The 25,015-nt window shown below is 47.6% G+C and overlaps 2 protein-coding genes across 21 annotated transcripts in view; one reads left to right on the forward strand and one right to left on the reverse strand.

The window, feature by feature from the left end:
* OGG1 (8-oxoguanine DNA glycosylase) overlaps positions 1-25,015 on the forward strand; it is a 38,888-nt gene that overhangs the window by 4,932 nt on the left and 8,941 nt on the right. For 2 of the 14 annotated variants that reach the window (XM_060111539.1, XM_060111538.1), the window contains 3 exons: positions 248-392; positions 483-577; positions 835-1,008. In XM_060111539.1, coding sequence (XP_059967522.1) covers positions 248-392; positions 483-577; positions 835-924 — 330 coding nt within the window. In that variant the 3' untranslated portion in view covers positions 925-1,008. Of the gene's footprint in view, positions 1-247; positions 393-482; positions 704-834; positions 1,009-3,024; positions 3,600-12,411; positions 13,015-14,317; positions 14,730-15,942; positions 16,060-25,015 lie in introns of those variants that run through there. The other 12 variants (XR_009533643.1, XR_009533644.1, XR_009533646.1 and 9 more) reach the window with 12 other exon arrangements.
* On the reverse strand, positions 1,116-12,465 carry CAMK1 (calcium/calmodulin dependent protein kinase I). 7 transcript variants are annotated; one of them, XM_060111532.1, is made up of 12 exons: positions 12,099-12,180; positions 9,949-10,063; positions 7,519-7,650; positions 6,223-6,297; positions 5,977-6,115; positions 5,014-5,140; positions 4,846-4,921; positions 3,789-3,901; positions 3,140-3,218; positions 2,956-3,043; positions 1,484-1,601; positions 1,116-1,375 (listed from the first exon to the last, which is right to left on the reverse strand). In XM_060111532.1, exons 2-12 carry the CDS (start codon positions 10,029-10,031, stop codon positions 1,293-1,295), a joined length of 1,113 nt encoding a protein of 370 aa, XP_059967515.1. In that variant the 5' UTR covers positions 10,032-10,063; positions 12,099-12,180; the 3' UTR covers positions 1,116-1,292. The 7 variants fall into 7 exon arrangements, 6 of the variants coding, with proteins under 6 accessions (XP_059967515.1, XP_059967513.1, XP_059967511.1 ...); XM_060111530.1 differs by lacking the exon at positions 12,099-12,180 and adding an exon at positions 12,004-12,057; XM_060111528.1 differs by lacking the exon at positions 9,949-10,063 and having other exon boundaries at positions 12,099-12,463.

Below are 25,015 nucleotides of genomic sequence, written 5' to 3' on the forward strand. Positions count from 1 at the left end.
TGCTCCGTGGCATGTGGGATCTTCCTGGACCAGGGCTTGAACGCATGTCCCCTGCATTGGCAGGCGGATTCTTAAAACCACTGTGCCACAAGGGAAGTCCACACAGCTGTTTTTTAAATTATTAATAGAATGTACAATCATAGTAAACTCAGAGTGGGGAAGGAAGCAGCTGGCTTTGGGGCTAGAAGCAGGTTGCTGGCTGGACCCTGCCATTCCTCCTCTGTGGCTCACTCTGTGTCTGTCATAGGTGGCCGACTGCATCTGCTTGATGGCCCTAGACAAGCCCCAGGCTGTGCCCGTGGATGTCCACGTGTGGCAGATCGCTCAATGTGACTACAGCTGGCACCCCACCACCGCCAAGGGTCCGAGCCCCCAGGCCAACAAGGAACTGGGTAAGGAGAGAGTGGGATGTCGGGGCTGGCAGTGGGCTGAGGTGGTGGAAACTTCCCACACCTCCCCCTGCACCCCACACTTGTGTATAGGGAGCAGGAGGGTCAATCAATGTCGCCTCACCACTTCTGGTTTAGGAAGCTTTTTCCGGAGCCTGTGGGGACCTTATGCTGGCTGGGCCCAAGCAGTGAGTGTACCTAGGCTTCCCATCCTCCTCCATTCCAGACCCCATAGGACTTCTCCCCAAGCCCTGACCCACTTTCTTCTACCCCACCACTGCCCCAGGTGACCCTAAAGGACTCTCCACCCACCCCCGCCCTGACTCCAGTGGACTCTCCTTGCCCCAGCCCTGCCCCCCATGAACCCTTCCGGCTCCCCACACTGCCCCCCCCAGTCTTGACCCCAGTGTACTCTCTCTCCACTCAGACTCCTCCCCCCCACCAGGTGCTGTTCAGTGCTGACCTGCGCCAACCCCACCGAGCTCAGGAGCCACCAGCAAAGCGCAGAAAGGGATGCCCAGGGCCAGAAGGCTAGGTGGGGGCGCTGGACGAAGGGATTCCCCAAACACCCCTCCCCACCATTCCCCCTTCTCACCCCCATCCAGTCTCAGGTTGGAAAGGGGGCTCCCTGCAGCTACCTCAGGGGCCAGGCACCCTCAGATCAAGCAGTTTGCGCTCCAGTGTGGGATGGGAGTTGTCTGGGGAGACAGCGCTACCTGTGGTTTTAACCTCTTCCCTTTATTATAAGAAGGAACAATAAAATAGATACATTTGTATGGAAAATGCAGTGGAGGGGCTGTAGGGAAAGGGGTGCGGAGCGGGTGGAGCAGGGTAATTCCCTAGGTCAGGGAGGGAGGGCAAGCAGGCTGCCCCCAACCCCTCCTACACGGGGGATCCAGGCCCCTAGAGCTGGGGGGCCAGAGTGGGAGACAGTTCTGGGCCCGGCTCCACGCAGCAGTCTCGACAGCAGCAGCTGGCCACCGGCCCTACACGGGGAGAGAAAGCAGAGTTGGCCACAGGAGGAGACCCTGCGCCCTAGCCTGGGTGTCTCTCTGTGGACCACCCTTGCCCTTCCACAGAGCCCAGGGCCTCACCCCCAGCTGCTGGGGCCAGCAGCTCCCCATGGCTCGCCGTCTGTCCCTGCCCCTCCTGGGTGGTGCCCAGCTGTAGCTTCCTCATGTGCCGCACCACGGCCGTGGCATTGAAGGCTTGCTGTGGAGAGAGGCGGAAGAAGGGACTTTGGAGAGAGTGGGACATCACGGGGCAGGGTCTGGCGGTGGAATTCTCGCAACAGTTCTGTTAGTTTTATTCAGGCGATATTGGTTGATCGCCTAAAACTCCTGAAACGTCTACAAGGCTTTAGTAAACTAGATTCAGTCATATCATACAGTAATACACACAGGCACATGTATAAAATGTATATATAGACAGACGTGCGTAACTTTTTATATAAATGAATTTATAGTCACATAATAGTAAACAGTATAGCATTATGTGTCAGGCACTGTTCTAAGCACTTTACAGAGTAGTTCATTTAATCTTCACGAATGTCTTTGAGGTGGGCACTGTTACTGTCACCATTGTCAAAGGAGGAAGCTGAGGCACAGAGAGGCTAACTGACTTGCCCAGGTGTGTGTGTATCATTCTCTATTCAACCTATCCACTGAGATGTCCCTCAAATTTACCATGTCCCAAACCAAAATCATCCCCTAAAACAAGTTTCTGCCCCTGGGATCTCCATCTTAGTGACGGCACCGCCATCCACCTCGTCCCCAACCAAAATCTTGCGCCAGCCCTGGACATCTCTTCTCTCCCCCAGTATCCATTCTACCATCACTTCTTGTCAGTTCTGCCTCCCAAACGACTGCTGGACCCACCAGTGTTCTCTGTTCACATTGCCACTGCTCTGGTCCAAGCCCTCACCGTCTCCTGATTGTGTCTCTGCCACAGCCCCCTGAAGGGTCTCCCAGCCTCCGCTGTGCCTTTCTGCATCTTGAGAGCCCTTTCTGATGGGCAGGTTCCAGCTGAAAGTCCTTCTGGGGCTCCTCAGCATCCTCAGGATCAAGTCATTGCTCCACTGTGGCACTCAAGCCCCTGAGCAGCCTGGCCCCTACCTGGATCTGCAGCCTGGGCTCCTGCCCCACAGCTCCTCCAGTCCAGCCAGGCTTAGCGCTTGCACTGCCCTGAATGGCTGCACTCTCACGTCTCCTGGCCCTTTGCACCCTGGTTCCGTCTGCCTCAGACATTATTCTGCTGTGTCCAGCTAATTCCTACTCGGCTATCATGTCTGACAGGTTTATGCCTCTTCCAGGACCTCGTAGCTTGGGTTCGATGTCTCCTTAAGAAGTATACACTGTTCTCCCTCTAGACTTGGAGGTCAGGGACCATCACTGGAATAGAGTAGGTGTCACAGAGCACTGAATGAATGAATGAGGTTCTTCAGTAAGCACCCCTGAGCATTTACATTGTGCCCCACGAGGTGCGAGCTGCTGTGTGAGCTGAGGGCTGGATGGGGCTGGGGAGGAGTCCTGGGGAGGCTGGGACCCAGGACTAAACGTGGGCTCACCTTCCACTTGCTCTTGGCAAAGTTCTTCTTGATCTGCTCGCTTACTGACTGGTGAATATTCTTATCTAGAGCCGTATCTCCTGCAATCCTAGAGCGGATGTGTGTGGAGGGCTGTCAGTGAAGGTAGAGGCAGGCCTGGGGGCCCCAGATCCCACCCCAGCCCGCAGCTTGTGGGAGCTCTCACCAGGGGTGCTGCAAGGCCTGTTCACAGGTGAACCTCTTCTCTGCATCCTTCTCCATCAAGTGCCGGATGAAGTCTTTGGCTGAATCCCCAAGATAAGAGCAAAGACAGCATGGTGGTGCCTGAGAACACCCCCAAGATAGAACCCACCCCTCAGGTCTGGCTGGCACCAAAGCCAGATCTGTCCATTCACCACCCCACCCCACCTGCACCCTTTTCTCTAAGCCCCCAGACCCACCCCAACTCTCCAGCTTTCTCCCTTAAGAATGACTTGTTCCTAGAGAAGATTGTGCTCAGTGTATTCACACTGATGTGTACATGATTGATAATGGCTTCACAGCTTTGCCTCCTAATTGGAGGCACAGGAGGACAGATAAAAACATGAATGGTGGTGTCTTAGGCATTAGGAAGTCAGTGGGGGGAGGTATTTTCTAAAATACTATGTTTGAAGACTGAATGAATGAAAGCCTACAGTTTCTCAGGCCAGGAGCCAGGCAAAGAGAAGCACCCAGGGTGGGTGTCTGGTCTCGAAGACAGCTCTTAGTCTGGGGCTGGGGAATCTGGTGGAAGGAAGGCAGAGAGGAGACCCCCAAAGCAGATGAGGAAGGCACCGGAGGTAGGACCCAGGGGAAGAAAGCAAAGCCCCAAATACCGGAGTCAGAGATGTCGTCCCAATAAGGAGAGTCAAACTCGTACTCAGCCTTCAAAATCTGTTCAAAGAGTTTGGCATCATTCTCGTCATAGAAGGGGGGATAACCACAGAGCCTGGGCAAGGAGAAACTCATTCTCATTTCCATTTTCATTGTACCCACTGGCTCCGGGATGGAGCTTTGGGGCAGTCTCAGGGATCAGGCAGGACCCATGGGAAGGAGTTCCCCCTTTTACAAAAAGGGGAAATTTACCCCTCTCTGCCTTGCTCACTCCTGTCCAGCTACCCTGGCTTTCTGTTCCTTAACATGCCGCCATATGTCCTTCCCCAGGGCCTTTGCACTTGCTGTGCCCTCTGCCTAAACCACTCTCCCCCCACAACTCGAATGTCTGGCTCCCCCACTTCAGTCAGGATGCCACTCATGCCACCTCAGAGAGGCTTCCTGGCCTCCTATCTGAAATAGCATCCATCCCCATCTCCCTCCCCTGCTTGATTTTTCTTCTTAATATTTGTTACCACCTGCCATTATTTTATTTATTTATTTATTTTTAATTAATTTATTTATTTTTTTTGGCGGTACGCGGGCCTCTCACTGCTGTGGCCTCTCCCCGTTGTGGAGCACAGGCTCCGGACGCGCAGGCTCAGCGGCCATGGCTCACGGGCCCAGCCGCTCCGCGGCATGTGGGATCCTCCCGGACCGGGGCACGAACCCGTGTCCCCTGCATCGGCAGGCGGACTCTCAACCACTGCGCCACCAGGGAAGCCCAACCACCTGCCATTATTTTATAGATTTACTTACTTATTTTTTTTTCTGTCTCCCTTACTAGCATGTCTGCTCCCTGAGGGCAGGCACCTTGTCTGTCTTATTCTCTGCTAAAGCCTCAGTGCTTGGCACAGTGCCAGAAACATAGTATCTGTTGAGTGAGGTAATATTAGTCATTAATTAGTAGATATAAATATGGACGGCAGGAAAGAAGAAATGGCAGAGAGGAGGAAGAGAGCAAAGTAGGAGAGAGGAGAACTCTGAAGCCACATCCCCAACGGCCAAGCCCCCACTCACAGGATATAGGCGATGACCCCAATGGACCAGCAATCCACTGCCTTGCTGTAGGGCTTCTGGGCCAGCACTTCAGGGGCTGTGGAGGGAAGGGGACATGGTGGTGACAAATCTGCCCGGCAGCTTTGGGTTCCTCCCCCGCCCACAGTCCCAGCCCACGGCCCTCCGCACCCACGTATCCTGGGGTCCCGCAGGCTGTGGAGAGCACGCTGCCGGGGTCTTCCATCTTAGAGAGGCCAAAGTCGGAGATCATGATCTTGGAGTCTTCATCCATGCTGTAGTACAGCAGATTCTCTGGCTTGGAAGATGGGAGGTGGGGGAAGAGGAGTGGGAGATGGCCAGAGGCCACAGGACCTTCTGCCTCCCCAAGCACCCCAGCGAGCCCTCCAAAAGCCACTGTGGCGTCACAAACTGCCATCTTGGTTGGAGGCACAAGAAACTCAATTAAGTTCGAAGTTCCAAAAGGACAAGGGCCTCGGGGATATGGAAGGGAATTTCCTATAAACCTCAGGTGTATACTGTGACGCCCTAAAGAATTTCTGAGGAGCTCCCGTGCACCAGATCCTGTGCTGTGCTTGATTTCAATTTATCCTTACCACATCCCTGCTAGCCCACTCTGAATAATCCCACTTTACGGGGGGGGGGGGAAACTGATGCCTTGAGAGGCAAAGTGACTTGCCTGAGAATCTACAGTTAGGGAGGGGAGTGGCAGGGAGAGAATTCAGACCCAGATCTGTTTCACCCCAGCACTCTTCTCCTAGAGCAGAATGAAATGTACTACAAAGCGTGAACCCCATCATTGTCTCTCTGAGGAGCAGGCTTTCAGGGGCTTCTGGCTTTCTTCTTTGTGTTTTGCTGTCCCATTCAAGTTTTCTACAAAGAGCAAGTGGGACTTTTATTATCAGAAAAAGACATAAGATGCGACTGGGATAAAATCACAGCACAGTTCACCTTTGTGTCCATTTGTGTGTCGGAGATGGAATGGGGAGGAAGCAGTTTAGGGCTTACCAGGTCAATTCTGCAGATGGGAAGGCAAGGCTCAGCAAGGGGGTGAGAGGTACCCAAGGTCTCAGTGAGGAGTTTGCAGAGGCCCCACCCCTGGTGCCCCAGCTCCCCACACACCCTCACACCCACCTTGAGGTCTCGGTGTACGATGCCCAGGTCGTGCAGGTACTTGACGGCATCCAGCACCTGGAAGATGAGGCGGCTGGCGTCCCGCTCTGTGTAGAAGCCTTTTTCCACAATTCGGTCAAACAGCTCCCCACCTGACACCCTGTAGCCAGGGACAGGGCAGTCTGGACAAGAGAACGGGAGGCAGAGAGGCCAGGGAGGGTGCAGCAGGGAGAGCTGTGAGGAAGCGGCAGAGGCAGGGCCACTCACAGCTGCATGATGAGATAGAGGTGTCCCCCGCTTTCATAGATGTCATCCAGGGCTACAATGTTGGGGTGCTTGATCCTGAAAGGAGAAAGGAGGTGGTTCAGAGCTGAGGACAGTTCAGCCACCTCCCCAGCCTCATCGTGAAGAACCACCGCCTGCGAACCTGGGCAGGACGAGCCTAAGATCTGGGTCTCAAAGGGAAAAGCTGATTTACCATGATGTATCATAGTGTCATGGAAGGCAGGAGAGCCACAGGGGTTAACACTGGGCTCTGGCGTCAGACAGACCTGGGTCCTCACCCTCCTCTGCCACGTGCTGTTCGCGGGCAAGTCTTCTCACCTCACAGTGCTTATCAGTATATGATTTTAACACTTGTCTGGGTTTATAAAGTTGTCAGCCTCCCCCACCAGAATGTCATCTCCACGAGACCAGCAGCTTTGTCTTGCTCACCACTGTTGCTCCACACCTGGTGCAGAGTGGGTGCTCACTCATATTCACTGAATTGGGGGTAACCTCTCCGGGCCTCAGTTTCTTCATCTATTATATGAAGCCAGTGATAGTACTTCCCTCCACGTGCTGGAGTGAGGATCATGTGAGGAAATGCAGGGAAGAATCGGCACAATGCCTGGCACACAGTAAACGCTCCAGAAAGGAACCAATGATGGTAATTGAGGGAAGATTTGGCTCTGCCACAAACTTGCTGTGTGACCTTGAGCAAGTCCTTTGTCCTCTCCGGGCCTCAGTCTTCCTGACCCAATAGTGGAAATGATTATTTCGTCCCTGCCCATGGTGGTTGGAAAGCTCGGGGGGGAGGCTGGAAGTGAAGATTCTATATGAGCTTTCCAGTGAGAACAGCAGGTTTTCCATCAGCATGAACAGTTCAGAGACCATTTGGTTGTTGAGTCAGGGCATCCGCAGATGGGCATTTTTCAACTTGCTGGGTGGTTTAATATGTGGCAGGAACTTGTGGTAGGTCTAGAGATAACGTCAGTTGAGATACGTGGGTTCGAGACATGTTCAAGGATTGACCTTTAGATCTGATTGGACATTAAACCACTGTAAAGAAGCAGTGGCATCTCAGTCACATCTGTCATGTTAGCTGTTGTGCCAGGCACTTGAAATAAAGGACCTCTAGTGCTCACCAAATCCCTACCAAGTGGAGATTATTACCCTGTGTTACAAATGAACCATTTGAGGCTCAGAGAGGTTAGATGATTTGCCCAAAGCAGAGATAGGAAGCGAATGGGAGGGGTCAAGGCAGGGTCAAGCCAGGGCAGGGACAGGATGTGGCTCACGTACTTGTGCAGGACAGCAATCTCATTCTGCATGCTACCCTCCTTGCCCTCCAGAGCCTTCTTGGCGATACATTTGATGGCCACCAGCTTCTGAGTCCTCTTATCTTCTGCCAGGATTACCTCCGAGAAGGCCCCTCTGCAGAGAGAGGGGATTCACGAGGTGGGGAACTCAGCTTCCCTCGAGCCTCTCCTCCATCCCCTCCTCCATCCCCCTATGGGTTACGTGACCATCCCCAGACCAAGGAGATGGGATGAGCCTCCCTCCATCACTCATTCACCTCCCTAGTGCCAGAGGTGACCCAGCCTGGCCAATCAGAGTAGTCTATCCCCTGGCCACAGTAATTGGGTCCTGTGATATAAGCCAGGTTACTGGCACTTTGAGGATGAGGTGCTCTTTCCTGCTAAGCTGGTAAGATGTAAGCTTGGAGCTAATGGTGGTCATCTTTGCCACCACTTGGGGAGAGCCTGCTTGAGAATGAAGCCCACACAAAGGAAATCAGAGCTGAGAAACTGTCAAAGACAATTTCCTGATAACATCATGTGAGCCCCTGCATCCCATGCCTGAAGTTTACTCCCTAGGCTTTTTTTTTTGTGATACGCGGGCCTCTCACTGTTGTGGCCTCTCTCATTGTGGAGCACAGGCTCCGGATGCGCAGGCTCAGCGGCCATGGCTCATGCATGGGCCCAGCTGCTCCGCGGCATGTGGGATCTTCCCAGACCGGGGCACGAACCCATGTCCCCTGCATTGGCGGGTGGACTCTCAACCACTGTGCCACCAGGGAACCCTAGGCTTTTTATGTGCATGACTGATTCACTCCTTCTTCTGCAAAAGCCAATTTGAGTCATGGCTTATTTAACACCCTTTAGAACCATGAAGAACCATCAGCATCACCTGGGAACTTTTCAGAAGCGTGGAATCTCAGGCCCCACCCTAGACCTACTAAATCAGAATCTGCATTTTTAATTTTTATTATTTTATTTTTGGCTGTGTGGGATCTTTGTTGCTGCACGCGGGCTTTCTCTAGTTGCGGCAAGCGGGGGCTACCCTTTGTTGCAGTGCGCAGGCTTCTCATTGTGGTGGCTTCTCTTATTGAGCACGGGCTCTAGGCACGCAGGCTTCGGTAGTTGTGGCTCACGGGCTCTAGAGTGTAGGCTCAGTAGTTGTGGTGCACAGGCTTAGTTGCTCCACAGCATGTGGGATCTTCCCGGACCAGGGCTCGAACCTGTGCCCCCTGCATTGGCAGGCGGATTCTTAACTACTGCGCCACCAGGAAAGCCCTAGAATCTGCATTTTAACAAGACTGTCAGGTGATGTGTATGCTCACTGAAGTTTGAGAAGCAATGCTTTCTAACAGGCTCTTAGAAAGGAACACATTCATTTTCACTAAAGTTCACTGATTAAGGAGGGTTTACTAGAGCATTCTTTCTAGGACGGTTTGCTTTCCCTGGGATAATAAGAAGTCATAAGTCAAAGAAAAGCATCTCTCGTGAAAGCTCAATCATCAGAATAACTAGTGACTGTGATAGCCTCATTGCTGGTTTCCAGTCTTGTCCCTCTCCAATTTACCTTCTATGCTGTGGCCAGAGTGACCATCCTGAATTGCAAATCTGCCACAAAGTCTTAAATGTCTTCTTATGGCTCATGGGATCAAGTCCAGCCTCCATAGCTTGGCTTTCAGGCCTTACATGACCTGTTCCTCTCTCTTCTCAGCCTCTTCTTCCACTCTTCCCCCAGCCTCTGATTAGAAGCTCCACTAGACTCTCTCTCCTTCCACACATACCTCTGAACCTTTGCTGATGCTATTCCTTCTGCCTGGAATGCCTTCTCCCTCTGTGACAAGTACACTCCTACCCATCCTTTAGTCCCCAGCTCTAATACTCCCTTCTCCAGAAAGTTCTCCACACAGAAGCCACTGCTCTCTCTGGGCTCAACAAAGTCCTCATTCCCGAATTTAGCTAGAGCACAGCACACACCCTGTTGTCATTTTCTGTAGGTCTGTCTCCCTCACATGTTTGGGATCGACTTGGGAGATCAGGTTTGAGTTATTTCTGGATTCCCACCACTGAGAACAGAGCCACGCCCAGCTTCAGTTCTAAAACCTAGGCCAGAACCCCCAGTTCTTGGCAGCAAGTTTGAAAAACTGCCTCCTTCATTCCTCTTACTTTCTTTTCGTCACGGGAACCCAGAACTGTGGCAAAAGCAGCCTCTGTTCCACCCACTGTCAGCCAGAAGTGAGAAGCCCAGGCCAGTCGAGCCATACAAGGCCACCATGGGGCCTGGGCAGTAGGAAACAGGAAGCAGTGATCAACTGGCTAGAGGAAGCACCACCCTGGACTCAGCCTCCCCAGACAGTCAGGCCCAGGGGTGAGGACCTTCCCAGTCCACCCCCCAGCTCAGGGACAGCTCCCCCTTCTCTCCTGCCCTGAGACTCACGTTCCCAGAACATCACGGAAGTCGTAAATGTCCCCAATGTCCTCCGCCTGCTTCCAGCTGGGGCCTTCCACTGCCCCCGGCATGGCCCACTGCCCCCTGGCCACAGCCAGGGCTCCTGGGGAAGGGAATGGAAGGAAAAGACTCAGCAGGGCCCAGCCTTCTTCGTGGGAACTTACTGGGGGCCCCATTCAGCCTGCATTTATTCATTCCTTGATTCATTCATTTGACAAAATCATTCAACTTTCACTCATTCACAGGTCATTTGTTCATTCAGCAACATCCATGCATCATATCCTTAGGCCTAGAGGAAAATCCTTCAGGGTGGCAGCAAAATTCTTTATTCAACAAAGTCACTCATTCATTCGTTTATTCAGCTCACCTCCCACTTTCTCCCTCTCTAAATCCAAACACTCAGGGGGACACTGACCTCTGGGAGGACAGCAGACAAGACCCCAGAGCAGCTTGTAGAAACGCACAGCCCCGGAGGATCCCCCGTCCCCAGAACCAGCGATGTCCCAGCCCCACCCTGGGAATTGCTGGGGTGTCTCCTCTCCCTCCTCCTTCTCCCTGCCAGTCGGAAATCAGGTTTCCGGCAGCCTGGGCTTCCAGCAATATCTCAGCCATGTTTTTAAATAGCTCCTTCTGCACTGTTACCACAGCAACAGCAGCCACAGCTGGAGCTCCCCGGACCTCCTGTTACCCCCCTCTCACTCCTGACTCCCCATCCGGGTCCCAGCAGCCTGAGAAATGGTCCCACCCAACCTGTCCCCTCCCGGCTTGATCTCACCCTGATCCAGCCTGTACTTTTCTCTGTTGAGACGTCTGTCTCAACCAGCAGTAGAGGGTGAGCATTCTCTCTCCATTTATCAGATGGAGAATTGGGAGACTGAGGTTGGCGATGGATAGGGTCTGGACCCAGAGTTGCCCAATGACCCTAGCTGGGGCCCCAGCTAAGCTTGCTGAAGGTAAAGGCCTTGGTGGGGGCTTCAGCCAGACTAGGACCCATCTAGAGAACACAGCCTCTCAATCCCATCCCAGGCCCACAGAAAGTGAGGCCAAAAGAGAGACCAGTGTACTGTGTGACCTCAGGGAGAGCACTTTTCTTCTCTGTTTCTTCTGTGGGAAAATGAGGGGAAGGTGCCCTGACTAGAGCCCCTGGTGTGTGATCCCACTCTTTGGGTGGGACTTTGTTCCCAGGGTGGGTCTGGCCACCTATCCCAGGGGCAGAAACTTCTAGGAAAGGAGACTTGATGGTAAGCTCTAGAGGCAGAATTTTAAAACCCACCTGGAGGCCTGGCAAGTACAAACCTCACAGTTCCACACATATGCCTACACCCAGATACACCACACCAAGACCCACCCACACCCCTGAACCCAAACACCTGCCCCCAGATCCAGCACACTACATCTCCAGATGATACTCTGACATCTCATCATACATGTACACCCAGACATCAGCACACATGTCCAAACACACTTCCTCAGACACCTCCTCACACCCAGACATCCCTCCCACAGATCCCTCTCACACCCCAAAACACACATCCACATACACCTGGATGAGATGACATGCAGACAGGACAGACGCACACCCCTCACCTGTATACCAGACATCCCAGATTCATTCACACCCTTCACCCTCCAGCTCCTATACACCCTAGAAGCTCTTAAACTCCAAATCCTCAAAACATCTAACTCCAAACATCCTCAGTACACAACTGTATACCCCCCAACTCTGACTTACTACCCTTTGAGCCAGATTCCAGCACACACAACACCTAGATACACAATGTGCAGCCCAAACACTGATTCCCAGACATCCCCACCCATAGGGATACCCTTACACACCAACATGCTGCAACTTCATATCAGATCCACTTGCCTGTGCTATGACATTCGCATACCCCAACACGGCCCCCACACGTCTTTACCTCCTAATGCCCAGTCTCCTCTTTCCTCTTTTACCCACTCAGTAAAGGCACCTGCTGGCCCTGGGGCAAAGGTGGGGGAGAAAGGCCCAGCCCTGCCCCTGTAGAGTCCAGTACGCCCAGGTACCTCCTCCCATCTTTCGGGGGTGGTATCCAGCGGCTGAAGGGTCCCGCCGCCCGCCAGTGCCCAGGGTCGCGGGCGGGGCGGTTCCCGGGCTGTACCTGCGGCTGCCCAGCCGCGGGGCTGGCTGGGAGGCGCGAGTTGGCAGGTGCCGACCTCCGTTCGCCGTCCGCCGCTGCAGCGCTCTTGGCCCGCCCGCCCGCTCTCGCGCTGGGGCTCGATTCGGGCTCAGCTGGCTCCCTCCGCCCGGCCGCGGCTCTGACGTCAGAGGAGGAGGAGCCTGCGGCGGAGGGACTAGGGACTGGGAGGTGAGGATCCGCTCCGGGGCTAGGGAAGGGGCGCTGGGGGCGGGGGAACCCCTCAGTTCAGGTTGGAGCCTCCCTTGTAGTCTTTCCATCCTTCGTCTCCCGGCAGGGTCCCCGTTTCACAGAAGGAGCAAATGAGGCACAGAGAGATGAAGGGTTCAGAATCAGCAGTTGGTCAGAAGCAGAGTCGAATTCGAACCCAAGTCTGTCTGATGCCGGAAGCTGGCCATTTTCACCCTGTCTCTTGGAGTTTCTTTCAGACCAGTTCCGTGAGCTCCCTTGAGGTTGGACTCTGTCCTTCCTCCCCTCCCTCTCCCCTCACCTCCGCCCCGGGGAATTAGGCCCTGGGAAGGGCTTAGGAGACTGATGGGTGTGGAGGGATGGGGCCGTAGGGAAAGGACAAAGCAAGAGTAGGAGGCAGTGAAGAGAACTGAGGCAACCGTAGGGTGGGGGCCGCATTTGACGGGCGGGAAAACTAAAGTCCGAGGTCCCCCTCTGAGGCAGAGTTGCCGGGCAGAACAGGAGGGCGCCCAGAGAGCCTGGGGCGGTGAGGGACGGGGGAGGAGGGAGCGTTAAATCAGGGTCCTGGGAGAAGCCGGCCAAAGAGGACCACGTGACGGGGCAGGCGCCAGTGGCCGATGGCTCGGGGCCAGGTTGGGGAGGGAAAGCCCGAAAGTGCTCCGGGGAGCTAGGCAGGGGGCCAAGGGACCTGACTGACGTCCTCTTACTCAAGGCCTTCTTTGGGAAGGTGGCCCGGGGGCGGGAGGGGGGCAGCAACTCCCAGGAAGTAGGGGTGGGGCTGGATGGACTGAAGCCAGCCAGAGGAGGCTCGTTGCCGAGGACCCCAACTCCACCTCCATCATCACCCAGTGCTGGCCCCAACTCTTGAATTCCTGCATTTTCCAGGAAGATTGGGAAGGGACAATGCTTATCCCCAACTCAACTTCAACTGGCTTTTCCCTCTCTTATCTTCAGGACTGTGTCTGCCCATTTTACAGTGAGAAAGGAAGATGGCTAATGTTCCTAGAAAGGCTTTTTTTAAAAAATAAATTTATTTTATTTTATTTATTTATTTTTGGCTGCGTTGGGTCTTCCTTGCTGCCCGCTGGCTTTCTATAGTTATGGCGAGAGTAGGTGGGGGGGCTTCAGTAGTTGTGGCACGTGGGCTCAGCAGTTGTGGCTCGTGGGCTCCAGAGCACAGGCTCACTAGTTGTGGCGCACAGACTTAGTTGTTCCGTAGCATGTGGGATCTTCCCGGCCCAGGGCTCAAACCCATGTCCCCTGCATTGACAGGCGGATTCTTAACCACTGCACCACCAGGGAAATCCTCCTAAAAAGGCTTTTGAGACTAACTTATCTGAGTCACACTCTGCCTTTCTGAGTCTCAGTTTCTTCATTGGGAATATGCGAATATCGATGACTGACTCAGAATTCTCCTGAGAATTCTATGAGACTGATGTATGTGAAATGCCTTGAATACCACTGGAATTAAAAATTTGACAGCTAGGGCTTCCCTGGTGGCGCAGTGGTTAAGAGTCCGCCTGCTGCTGCAGGGGACACGGGTTCGTGCCCCGGTCAGGAAAGATCCCACATACTGTGGAGCAGCTGGGCCCGTGAGCCATTACCGCTGAGCTTGCGCGTCCGGAGCCTATGCTCCGCAACGGGAGAAGCCACAAAAAAAAAAAAAAAAAAAAAAAAAAATGACAGCTAAAATTTACTTTTAGTGTAAACTGAGGCTCAGAGAACGGACCTGATTTGCCTGAGGATAGGGGGCTAAGGGGCAATTTCCCTCCCCTAAACCTCCTTGCCATTGGTTAGATTCTTTCACTTGTCAAGTAATAGAATCCCAGTCTAAGCCAGCTTCACCAAAGAGGAACCTATGGCTCACAACAGCTGAGGCAAGATTGAAAGAGGAACACCATGGATCAGGGTGTGAGACTGGAATTGGAGACACAATACTTGGAGGATTTGCTTTTTCTCATCTCTCCTTGTCTCGATTTTTCTTTACACTTCAGCTTCCTTTCCTCTGCAGAGTGATCTCCTCTACCTGGCAGGAAGCATGGTGTGAGGCAGCCCCAACTTTCCACCTGAACCCAGCAAAAGAGGAGCTACACCCAGTTTCATGTATCAGCCTCAGGGAGGGACTCCGATGGGCTCTGCTGCAGTGACATGCCTATGCCTTTACCCCCAGACCTGTTGCCAGAGGAATAAGGTACTACACAGGGTAAGTGTGCTGTCATGGGCAGCCACACCAAAGTCACAGGGAATGAAGATGGCTATCTTGCCCAAAGGAAATAGCAGTGCTGGGCAGGCACAACTAATAAATCCATCCCAGCCGTGCTCCCATCAGTCAGAAAAAAAGCAGCGTTAATATGTTTTGGTACATATTCTTCCAGACTTTTTTTGATGTATATACATATACACACTTCCTCCTATAGCCCCCACTTCCAGTGAGCATATTTCAAGGTACTGAAGCAAAAAGTCAAGGAAAGTCAAATATACGAAAAAAAAAAAGTAAAGGAAATAATCCTCTTCTCTCTTTTGTTATTAAAAAATGACAAAACAACTCAGACATCTCCATCAATTCTTTTATTATTTATTTATTTATTTATTTATTTATTTGGCTGCAGGTCTTAGTTGAGGCATGTCGGATCTTTAGTTGCAGTGCGCAGGATCTTTAGTTGTGGCATGCAAACTCTTAGTTACAGCATGTGGGATCTAGTTCCCTGACTAGGGATCAGACCTGGGCCCCCTTCATTGGGAGCTAGGAGTCTTAGCCACTGGACCACCAGGGAAGTCCCTCCATCAATTCTTGAATCCAACAGAAAATTAGCCATTAGGTGAGTGAATGATATTTTAAGATTAGAGAGAAATGGAAGAAATCATAAGGAAAATATGGACAGGTTTCTTTACAAACATAAAAACATTTTTTTTTCTTTTTTTTTTTTTTTTTTTTTGCGGTACGCGGGCCTCTCACTGTTGTGGCCTCTCCCGTTGCGGAGCACAGGCTCCGGACGCGCAGGCTCAGCGGCCATGGCTCACGGGCCCAGCCGCTCCGCAGCATGTGGGATCTTCCCAGATCAGGGCACGAACCCACATCCCCTGCATCGGCAGGCGGACTCTCAACCACTGCGCCACCAGGGAAGCCCAAAACATTCTTTTTTTTAATTGAAGTATAGTTGATTTACAATGTTGTGTTAATTTCGGCTGTACAGCAAAGTGATTCGCCTATACATGTATATATATATGTATATGTATATATACACATTCTTTTTTTATATTCTTTTCTGTTACGGTTTATATATATATAAACTGTATATATAAACTGTATATACATATACATATATATATGTATATATACACATTCTTTTTTTATAATCTTTTCCATTACGGTTTATCATAGGATACTAAATATAATTCTCTGTGCTATACAGTAGGACCTTGAGTTTATCCATTCCATATATAATAGCTTACATCTGCTAACCCCAGCCTCCACCCCATCCCTCCCCCAACCCCCTCCCTGTTGGCAACCACAAATCTGTCCTCTGTGTCTGTGAGTCTGTTTCTGCTTCGTAGATAGGTTCATTTCGTGTCATATTTTATCTTATTTATTTATTTATTTTTTGGCCATGCTGCACAGCTTGTGGGATCTTAGTTCCCCGACCAAGGATCGAACCTGAGCCACGGCAGTGAAAGTGCCAAATCCTAACCACTGGACCACCAGGGTGTTCCTTGTGTCATATTTTAGATTCCACACGTAAGTGATACCATATGGTTATTTGTCTTTCTCTGTCTGACTTGGTTCACTTAGTATGATAATCTCTAGTTGTACCCATGTTGCTGCAAATGGCATTATTTCATTCTTTTTTGTGGCTGAGTAGTAGTCCATTGTATATAGGTACCCCATTTTCTTTATCCAGTCATCTGTAGAAGGACATTTAGGTTATTTCCATGTCTTGGCTATTGTGAATAGTGCTGCAGTGAACATAGGGGTGCCTGTATCTTTTTGGATTAGAGTTTTGTCTGGATATATGCTCAGGAGTGGGATTGCTGGATTATATGGTAGCTCTATTTTTAGTTTTCTGAAGAACCTCCATTCTGTTCTCCATAGTGGCTGCACCAACTTACATTCCCACCAACAGTGAAGGAGGGTTCCCTTTCCTCCACACCCTCTCCAGCATTTGTTATTTGTAGCGTTTTAATGATGGCCATTCTGACCAGTGTGAGGTGGTGCCTCATTGTAATTTTGATTTGTATTTCTCTAATAATGATGTTGAACCTCTTTTCATGTGCCTATTGGCCATTTATATTTCTTCTTTGGAGAAATGTCTATTTAGGTCTTATGCTCATTTTTCGATTGGGTTGTTTGTTTTTTTGTTTTTGAGTTGTATAAGCTGTTCATATATTTTGGAAATTAAGCCCTTGTCTGTTGCATCACAAACATAAAAACATTCTTAACTTCTGTTTTTGGAAACAAACCAAAAACAAAAAACAAAAAAAAAAACCCTACCTTATTCCAAAATCATAACTAACAGTAAAAGGCAAACTTCAGACTGGGGAAATGTTTTACAGACAATGCGTTAATATTTCCATTATGTAAAGAACATAAAATTGATAACAGACTAAGAACCCAATAAATGGTCAAAGGAGACAGATGAAACACAATGAACATGGAACTCTCTACCTCACAAGTAGTTAAGGAAGTACAAACTAAAAGAAGCCATTTATACCCTCTCAAATATAAAGTTTTAAAAAACTGGTAACCCCAAAAGCTGGTGTTAGTGTGAGCAATGGATACTTCTACATTTCTGGTGGGAAAATGACTTGCTAAAAATCTTTCTTTTGGAAAGCAATTTGGCAGTATGCATCAAAGGCTTAAATAATGTCCAGGCCTGGGGCTTCCCTGGTGATGCAGTGTTTAAGAATCCGCCTGCCAATGTAGGGGACATGGGTTTGAGCCCTGGTCCAGGAGATCCCACATGCCTCGAAGCAACTAAGCCCATGCACCACAGCTACTGAGCCTGTGCTCTAGAGACCGCAAGCCACAACTGCTGAGCCTGCACTCCACAACTACTGAAGCCTGTGCACCTAGAGCCCATGCTCCACAACAAGAGAAGCCACCGCAGTGAGAAGCCTGCACACCACAATGAAGAGTAGGCCCCGCTCGCCGCAACTAGAGAAAGCCTGCACGCAGCAATTAAGACGCAACGCAGCCAAAAATAAATAAATTTATAAAGAAAAGAAATAATGTCCAGGCCTTTTGACCCAGGAATTTCTCTTCTGGGAATCAATTTCAGGGAAATAATCCTAAATTAGGACAAAGGTATACACGCCAAGATGTTTGAAGAAATATTTTTATAACAGAAAAATTTACAAGAAATCACCAAGAAGGGAATGATTAAAAAACATAAAGTACATCTACGAGATGTAATATTTCACAGCTCGTAAATTGATGGTAATGCAACCTACTTAAAAACAGGGAAAAAATGCTTATAATGTTAAGCAGGTATCAGTTTGATAACTTCAATGTAAAATGCAAACTACAAATTATTCATAGCAGAGTGGAGAGAAACACCACAAATGTTAATGGTTAAAGAATTATCTGATTCAGTTTTTTTTTCCATTAATTAATTATTTATTTTTGCCTGCGTTGGGTCTTCATTGAAAAAGTGGGCTTTCTCTAGTTGCCTAGTTGCGGTGAGTAGGGGCTACTCTTTCTTGTGGTGCGTGGGCTTCTCATTGCAGTGGCTTCTCTTGTTGCAGAGCACGGGCTCTAGGTGCGTGGGCTTCAGTAGTAGTGGCTCACAGGTTCTAGAGTGCAGGCTCAATGGTTGTGGCGCGTGGGCTTAGTTGCCCCACAGCATGTGCGATCTTTCCGGACCAGGGCTCGAACCCATCTCCCCTGCATTGGCAGGCGGATTCTTAACCACTGAGCAACCAGGGAAGTCCCTCTGATTCAGTTTTGTTTCTTTCACTTCTCTCTACATGTCTGTAGTCTCCAAACATTTTTTTGTTGGGTAATATTAACTTTACAATCAAAAAGTCACTTTTAAAAAAATTATGCCAAAAGATGGTAGGTGTGTACCAATTTGGTGTTCGGTTATTTAAATTGTATTTTAACAACAATAACAACAAAGAAATAGAATGGATTTTTTTTTTTTTTTTGCCGTACACGGGCCTCTCACTGTTGTGGCCTCTCCTGTTGCGGAGCACAAGCTCCGGACGCGCAGGTTCAGCGGCCATGGCTCACGGGCCCAGCCACTCCGCGGCATGTGGGATCTTCCCGAACCGGGGCACAAACCTGTGTCTCCTGCATCAGCAGGCGGGCTCTCAACCACTGCGCCACCAGGGAAGCCCTAGAATGGATTTAAGTGTTAAATTCATCACACCTTTTCTCTCCCTGCTAATGAAACAGTGATAGCGCATTGAAAGATTTGGAGTCAGATCTGGGTTCAAACTTCACCCCCACCCCTTAGCAGCTGTGGGAACTTGGGCAAATCATTTAACAGCTCTGAGCCTCAGTTTCCTCATCTAGAGCATGACATAATCACACCAATAATCATACCTTCTTTGTAGGGTTATTTTGAGAATGAGACAACTTAGAAAATGCCTTTCACCCAGTAGGCTAGTTCCCTTGTTGTCACTTGGGTTCCTAGTGCATACTTGATACTTATTGAGTGGGTGCTCAGTAAGAAGTGAGACAGAGAAGAGTTTTTTTCTCCTTTTCTAGACATTAGCTGCCCTAGGACAGCACTTTCAATATTATTTCTCCTTCCATTCTTGAAGCCCCACAAGTTCTAGTCAAGCTCGAAATCAAGCTCAAAATTTGGGGTTTCCCCTCTGCTTCCATGGTACCTACCCCTACTTCCTCACCCTATCAGTGGCAGCCTATCTTCAGAGGCTCAGAGGTCCCTCTAATATTTACTAGATCTCACTAATTTCTCTTGGCTAACACAGGCATATTCTGGAGCAGTGATTCTTTTTTTTGGAATTTCTGTATTTTATTTAATTTATTTTTTTAAACAGCAGGTTCTTATTAGTCATCCATTTTATACATATTAGTGTATACACATTAATCCCAATCTCCCAATTCATCCCACCACCACCACCCCCACCGCTTTCCACACTTGGTGTCCATACGTTTGTTCTCTACACCTGTGTCTCTGTTTCTGCCCTGCAAACCGGTTAATCTGTACCATTTTTCTAGGCTCCACATATATGCGTTAATATACGATATTTGTTTTTCTCTTTCTGACTTACTTCACTCTGTATGACAGTCTTTAGATCCATCCACATCTCTACAAATGACCAATTTCGTTCCTTTTGATGGCTGAGTAATATTCCATTGTATATATGTACCACATCTTCTTTATCCGTTTGTCTGTCAGTGGGCATTTAGCTTGCTTCCATGACCTGGCTATTGTCAATAGTGCTGCAATGAACATTGGGGTGCATGTGTATTTTCGAATTATGGTTTTCTCTGGGTATATGTCCAGTAGTGGGATTGCTGGGTCATATGGTAATTCTATTTTTAGTTTTTTAAGCAACCTCCATACTGTTCTCCATAGTGGCTATATCAATTTACATTCCCACCAACAGTGCAAGAGGGTTCCCTTTTCTCCACACCCTCTCCAGCATTTGTTGTTTGTAAATTTTCTGATGATTCCCATTCTAACTGGTGTGAGGTGATACCTCATTGTAGCTTTGATTTGCACTTCTCTAATAATTAGTGATGCTCAGCAGCTTTTCATGTGCTTCTTGGTCATCTGTATGTCTTCTTTAGAGAAATGTCTATTTAGGTCTTCTGCCCATTTTTTGATTGGGTTGTTTGTTTTTTTAATATTGAGCTGCATGAGCTGTTTATATATTTTGGAGATTAATCCTTTGTCCGTTGGTTCGTTTGCAAATATTTTCTCCTATTCTGAGGGCTGTCTTTCCATGTTGTTTGTAGTTTCCTTTGCTTTGAAAAAGGTTTTAAATTTCATTAGGTCCCATTTGTTTATTTTTGGTTTTATTTCTATTACTCTAGGAGGTGGATCAAAAAAGATCTTGCTGTGATTTATGTCAAAGAGTGTTCTTCCTATGTTTTCCTCTAAGAGTTTTAGAGTGTCCAGTCTTTTTTTTTTTCGGCTGCATTGGGTCTTCATTGCTGCGGGCGGGCTTTCTTTAGTTGTGGCAAGCGGGGGCTACTCTTCCTTGCGGTGCGGGAGTGTCCTGTCTTAACATTTAGGTCTCTAATCCATTTTGAGTTTATTTTTATGTATGGTGTTAGGGAGTGTTCTAATTTCATTCTTTTACATGTAGCTGTCCACTTTTCCCAGCACCACTTATTGAAGAGGCTGTCTTTTCTCCATTGTATATCCTTGCCTCCTTTGTCATAGATTAGTTGACCATATGTGCATGGGTTTATCTCTGGGCTTTCTATCCTGTTCCGTTGATCTTTATTTCTGTTTTTGTGCCAGTGCCATATTGTCTTGATTACTGTAGCTATGTAGTATAGTCTGAAGTCAGAGAGTCTGATTCCTCCAGCTCTGTTTTTTTCCCTCAAAACTGCTTTGGCTATTTGGGGTCTTTTGTGTCTCCATACAAATTTTAAGATATTTTGTTCTAGTTCTGTAAAAAATGCCATTAGTAATTTGATAGGGATTGCATTGAATCTGTAGATTGCTTTGGGTAGTATAGTTATTTTCACAATATTGATTCTTGCAATCCAAGAACATGGTATATCTCTCCATCTGTTTGTATCATCTTTAGTTTCTTTCATCAGTGTCATGTAGTTTTCTGCATACAGGTCTTTTGTCTCCCTAGGTAGGTTTATTCCTAGGTATTTTATTCTTTTTGTTGCAATGGTAAATGGGAGTGTTTCTTTAATTTCTCATTCAGATTTTTCATCATTAGCGTATAGAAATGCAAGAGATATCTGTGCATTAATTTTGGGTTTTTTGTTTGTTTGTTTTTTAACATCTTTATTGGAGTATAATTGCTTTACAATGGTGTGTTAGTTTCTGCTTTATAACAGAGTGAATCAGCTATACATATACATATATCCCCATATCTCCTCCCTCTTGCATCTCCCTCCCACCCTCCCTATCCCACCCCACAAGGTGGTCACCAAGCACTGAGCTGATCTCCCTGTGCTATGTGGCTGCTTCCCACTAGCTATCTATTTTACATTTGGTAGTATATATAAGTCCATGCCACTCTCTCACTTCATCTCAGCTTACCCTTCCCCTCCCCATGTCCTCAAGTCCATTGTGCATTAATTTTGTATCCTGCAACTTTACCAAATTCATTGATTAGCTCTAGCAGTTTTCTGGTGGCATCTTTAGGATTCTCTATGTATAGTATCATGTCATCTGCAAACAGTGACAGTTTTACTTCTTCTTTTCCAATTTGTATTCCTTTTACTTCTTTTTCTTCTCTGATTGCTGTGGCTAGGACTTCCAAAAACTATGCTGAATAATAGTGGCGAGAGTGGACATCCTTGTCTTGTTCCTGTTCTTAGAGGAAATGTTTTCAGTTTTTCACCATTGAGAATGATGTTTGCTGTGGGCTTGTCGTATATGGCCTTTATTATGTTGAGGTAGGTTCCCTCTATGCCCACTTTCTGGAGAGTTTTTCTCATAAATGGGTGTTGAATTTTGTCAAAAGCTTTTCCTGCATCTATTGAGATGATCATATGGTTTTTTTTCTTCAATTTGTTAATATGGTGTATCACATTGATTGATTTGCATATGTTGAAGAATCCTTGCATCCCTGGGATAAATCCCACTTGAATATGGTGTGTGATCCTTTTAATGTATTGTTGGATTCTGTTTGCTAGTATTTTGCTGAGGATTTTTGTATCTATATTCTTCAGTGATATTGGTTTGTAATTTTCTTTTCTTGTAGTATCTTTGTCTAGTTTTGGTATCAGGGTGATGGTGGCCTCATAGAATGAGTTTGGGAGTGTTCTTTCCTCTGCAATTTTTTGGACGAGTTTGAGAAGTATGGGTGTTAGCTCTTCTCTAAATGTTTGATAGAATCTACCTGTGAAGCCATCTGGTCCTGGACTTTTGTTTGTTGGAAGATTTTTAATCACAGTTTCAATTTCCTTACTTGTGATTGGTCTGTTCATATTTTCTGTTTCTTCCTGGTTCAGTCTTGGAAGGTTATACCTTTCTAAGAATTTGTCCATTTCTTCCAGGTTGTCCATTTTATTGGCATAGAGTTGCTTGTAGTAGTCTCTTAGGATGCTTTGTATTTCTGCGGTGTCTTTTGTAACATCTCCTTTTTCATTTCTAATTTTATTGATTTGAGTCCTCTCCCTTGTTTTCTTGATGAGTCTGGCTAATGGTTTATAAATTTTATCTTCTCAAAGAACCAGCTTTTAGTTTTATTGATCTTTGCTATTGTTTCTGCTCTGATCTTTTTTTTTTTTAAGATTTAATTTTATTTATTTCTGGCTGCGTTGGGTCTTCGTTGCTGCTCTGGGCTCTCTCGAGTTGTGGAGAGCGGGGTCCACTCTCTATTGTGGTGTGCGGGCTTCTCCTTGAGGTGGCTTCTCTTGTTGCGGAGCACGGGCTCTAGGCACATGGGCTTCAGGAGTTGTGGTGTGTAGGTTCAGTAGTTGTGGCTTGTGGGCTCTAGAGTGCAGGCTCAATAGTTTTGGCACACAGGCTTAGTTGCTCTGCGGCATGTGGGATCCTCCCGGTCCAGGGATCGAACCCATGTCCCCTGCATTGGCAGGCGGACTCCTATCCACTGTGCCACAAGGGAAGTCCCTCTGCTCTGATCTTTATGATTTCTTTCCTTCTACTAACTTTGGGTTTTGTTTGTTCTTCTTCCTCTAGTTCCTTTAGGTGTAAGGTTAGATTGTTTATTTGAGATTTTTCTTGTTTCTTGAGGTAAGCTTGTATTGCTATAAACTTCCCTCTTAGAACTCCTTTTGCTGCATCCCATAGGTTTTGGATCATCGTGTTTTCATTGTCATTTGTCTCTAGGTATTTTTTTATTTGCTCTTTGATTTCTTCAGTGATCTCTTGGTTATTTAGTAATGTATTGTTTAACCTCCATGTGTTTGTGTTTGTTGCATTTTTTCCCCTGTAATTGATTTCTAATCTCATAGCATTGTGGTCAGAAAAGATGCTTGATATGATTTCAATTTTCTTAAATTTACTGAGGCTTGATTTGTGACCCAAGATGTGATCTATCCTGGAGAATGTTCCATGTGCACTTGAGAAGAAAGTGTAATCTGCTGTTTTCGGATGGAGTGTCCTATAAATATCAATTAAATCTGTCTGGTCTGTTGTGTCATTTAAAGCTTGTGTTTCCTTATTAATTTTCTGTTTGGATGATCTGTCTATTGGTGTATGTGAGGTGTTAAAGTCTCCCACTATTATTGTGTTACTGTCGATTTCCTCCTTTAGAGCTGTTAGCAGTTGCCTTATGTATTGAGGTGCTCCCATGTTGGGTGCATATATATTTATAATTGTTATATATTCCTTTTGGATTGATCCCTTGATCATTATGTAGTGTCCTTCCCTGTCTCTTATAACATTCTTTATTTTAAAGTCTATTTTATCTGATATGAGTATTGCTACTCCAGCTTTCTTTTGATTTCCATTTGCATGGAATATCTTTTTCCATCTCCTCATTTTCAGTCTGTATATGTCCCTAGGTCTGAAGTGGGTCTCTTGTAGATAGCATATATGTGGGTCTTGTTTTTGTATCCATTCAGCGAGCCTGTGTCTTTTGGTTGGAGCATTTAATCCATTTACTTTTAAGGTAATTATAGATATGTATGTTCCTGTTAGCATTTTCTTAATTGTAATGGGTTTGTTTTTGTAGGCCCTTTTCTTCTCTTGTGTTTCCCACTTAGAGAAGTCCCTTTAGCGTTTGTTGTAGAGCTGGATTGGTGGTGCTGAATTCTCTTAGCTTTTGCTTGTCTGTAAAACTTTTGATTTCTCTGTCAAATCTGAATGAGATCCTTGCTGGATAGAGTAATCTTGGTTGTAGGTTCTTCCCTTCCATTACTTTCAATATATCATGCCACTCCCTTCTCGCTTGTAGAATTTCTGCTGAGAAATCAGCTGTTAACCTTATGGGAGTTCCCTTGTATGTTATTTGTTGTTTTCCCCTCATTGCTGTCAATAACTTTGTCTTTGATTTTTGTCAGTTTGATTACTGTGTGTCTCAGCGTGTTCCTCCTTGGGTTTATCCTGCCTGGGACTCTCTGTTCTTCCTGGACTTGGGTGGCTATTTCCTTACCCATGTTAGGGAAGTTTTCGACAATAATCTCTTCTGATATTTTCTTGAGTCCTTTCTCTCTCTTCTCCTTCTGGGATCCCTATCATGCAAATGTTGTTGTGTTTAATGTTGTCCCAGAGGTCTCTTAGGCTCTCTTCATTTCTTTTCATTCTTTTTTCTTTATTCTGTTCCGCAGCAGTGAATTCAACCATTCTGTCTTCCAGGTCACTTATCCGTTCTTCTGCCTCAGTTATTCTGCTATTGATTCCTTCTAGTGTATTTTTCATTTAGTTATTGTATTGTTCATGTCTGTTTGTTTGTTCTTTAATTCTTCTAGATGTTTGTTCTTTAATTCTTCTAGATCTTTGTTAAACATTTCTTGCATCTTCTCAATCTTTGCCTCCATTCTTTTTCTGAGGTCCTGGACCATCTTCACTATCATTATTCTGAATTCTTTTTCTGGAAGGCTGCCTATCTCCACTTCA

This window comes from Mesoplodon densirostris, chromosome 10, assembly GCF_025265405.1.
Source record: "Mesoplodon densirostris isolate mMesDen1 chromosome 10, mMesDen1 primary haplotype, whole genome shotgun sequence".
Lineage (NCBI taxonomy): Eukaryota > Metazoa > Chordata > Mammalia > Artiodactyla > Ziphiidae > Mesoplodon > Mesoplodon densirostris.

Coding starts and splice junctions, on each gene's coding strand:
- CAMK1 (XM_060111528.1), bottom strand. CDS start 12,394: ATGGAAAGACTACAAGGGAGGCTCCAACCTGAACTGAGGGGTTCCCCC. Junction 7,651..12,098: donor CCGCGGCTGGGCAGCCGCAG/GTACAGCCCGGG, acceptor CTCTCTCTGCAG/AGGGGCCTTCTCGGAGGTAA. Junction 1,602..2,955: donor TTGCCAAGAGCAAGTGGAAG/GTGAGCCCACGT, acceptor CTCTCTCCACAG/CAAGCCTTCAATGCCACGGC.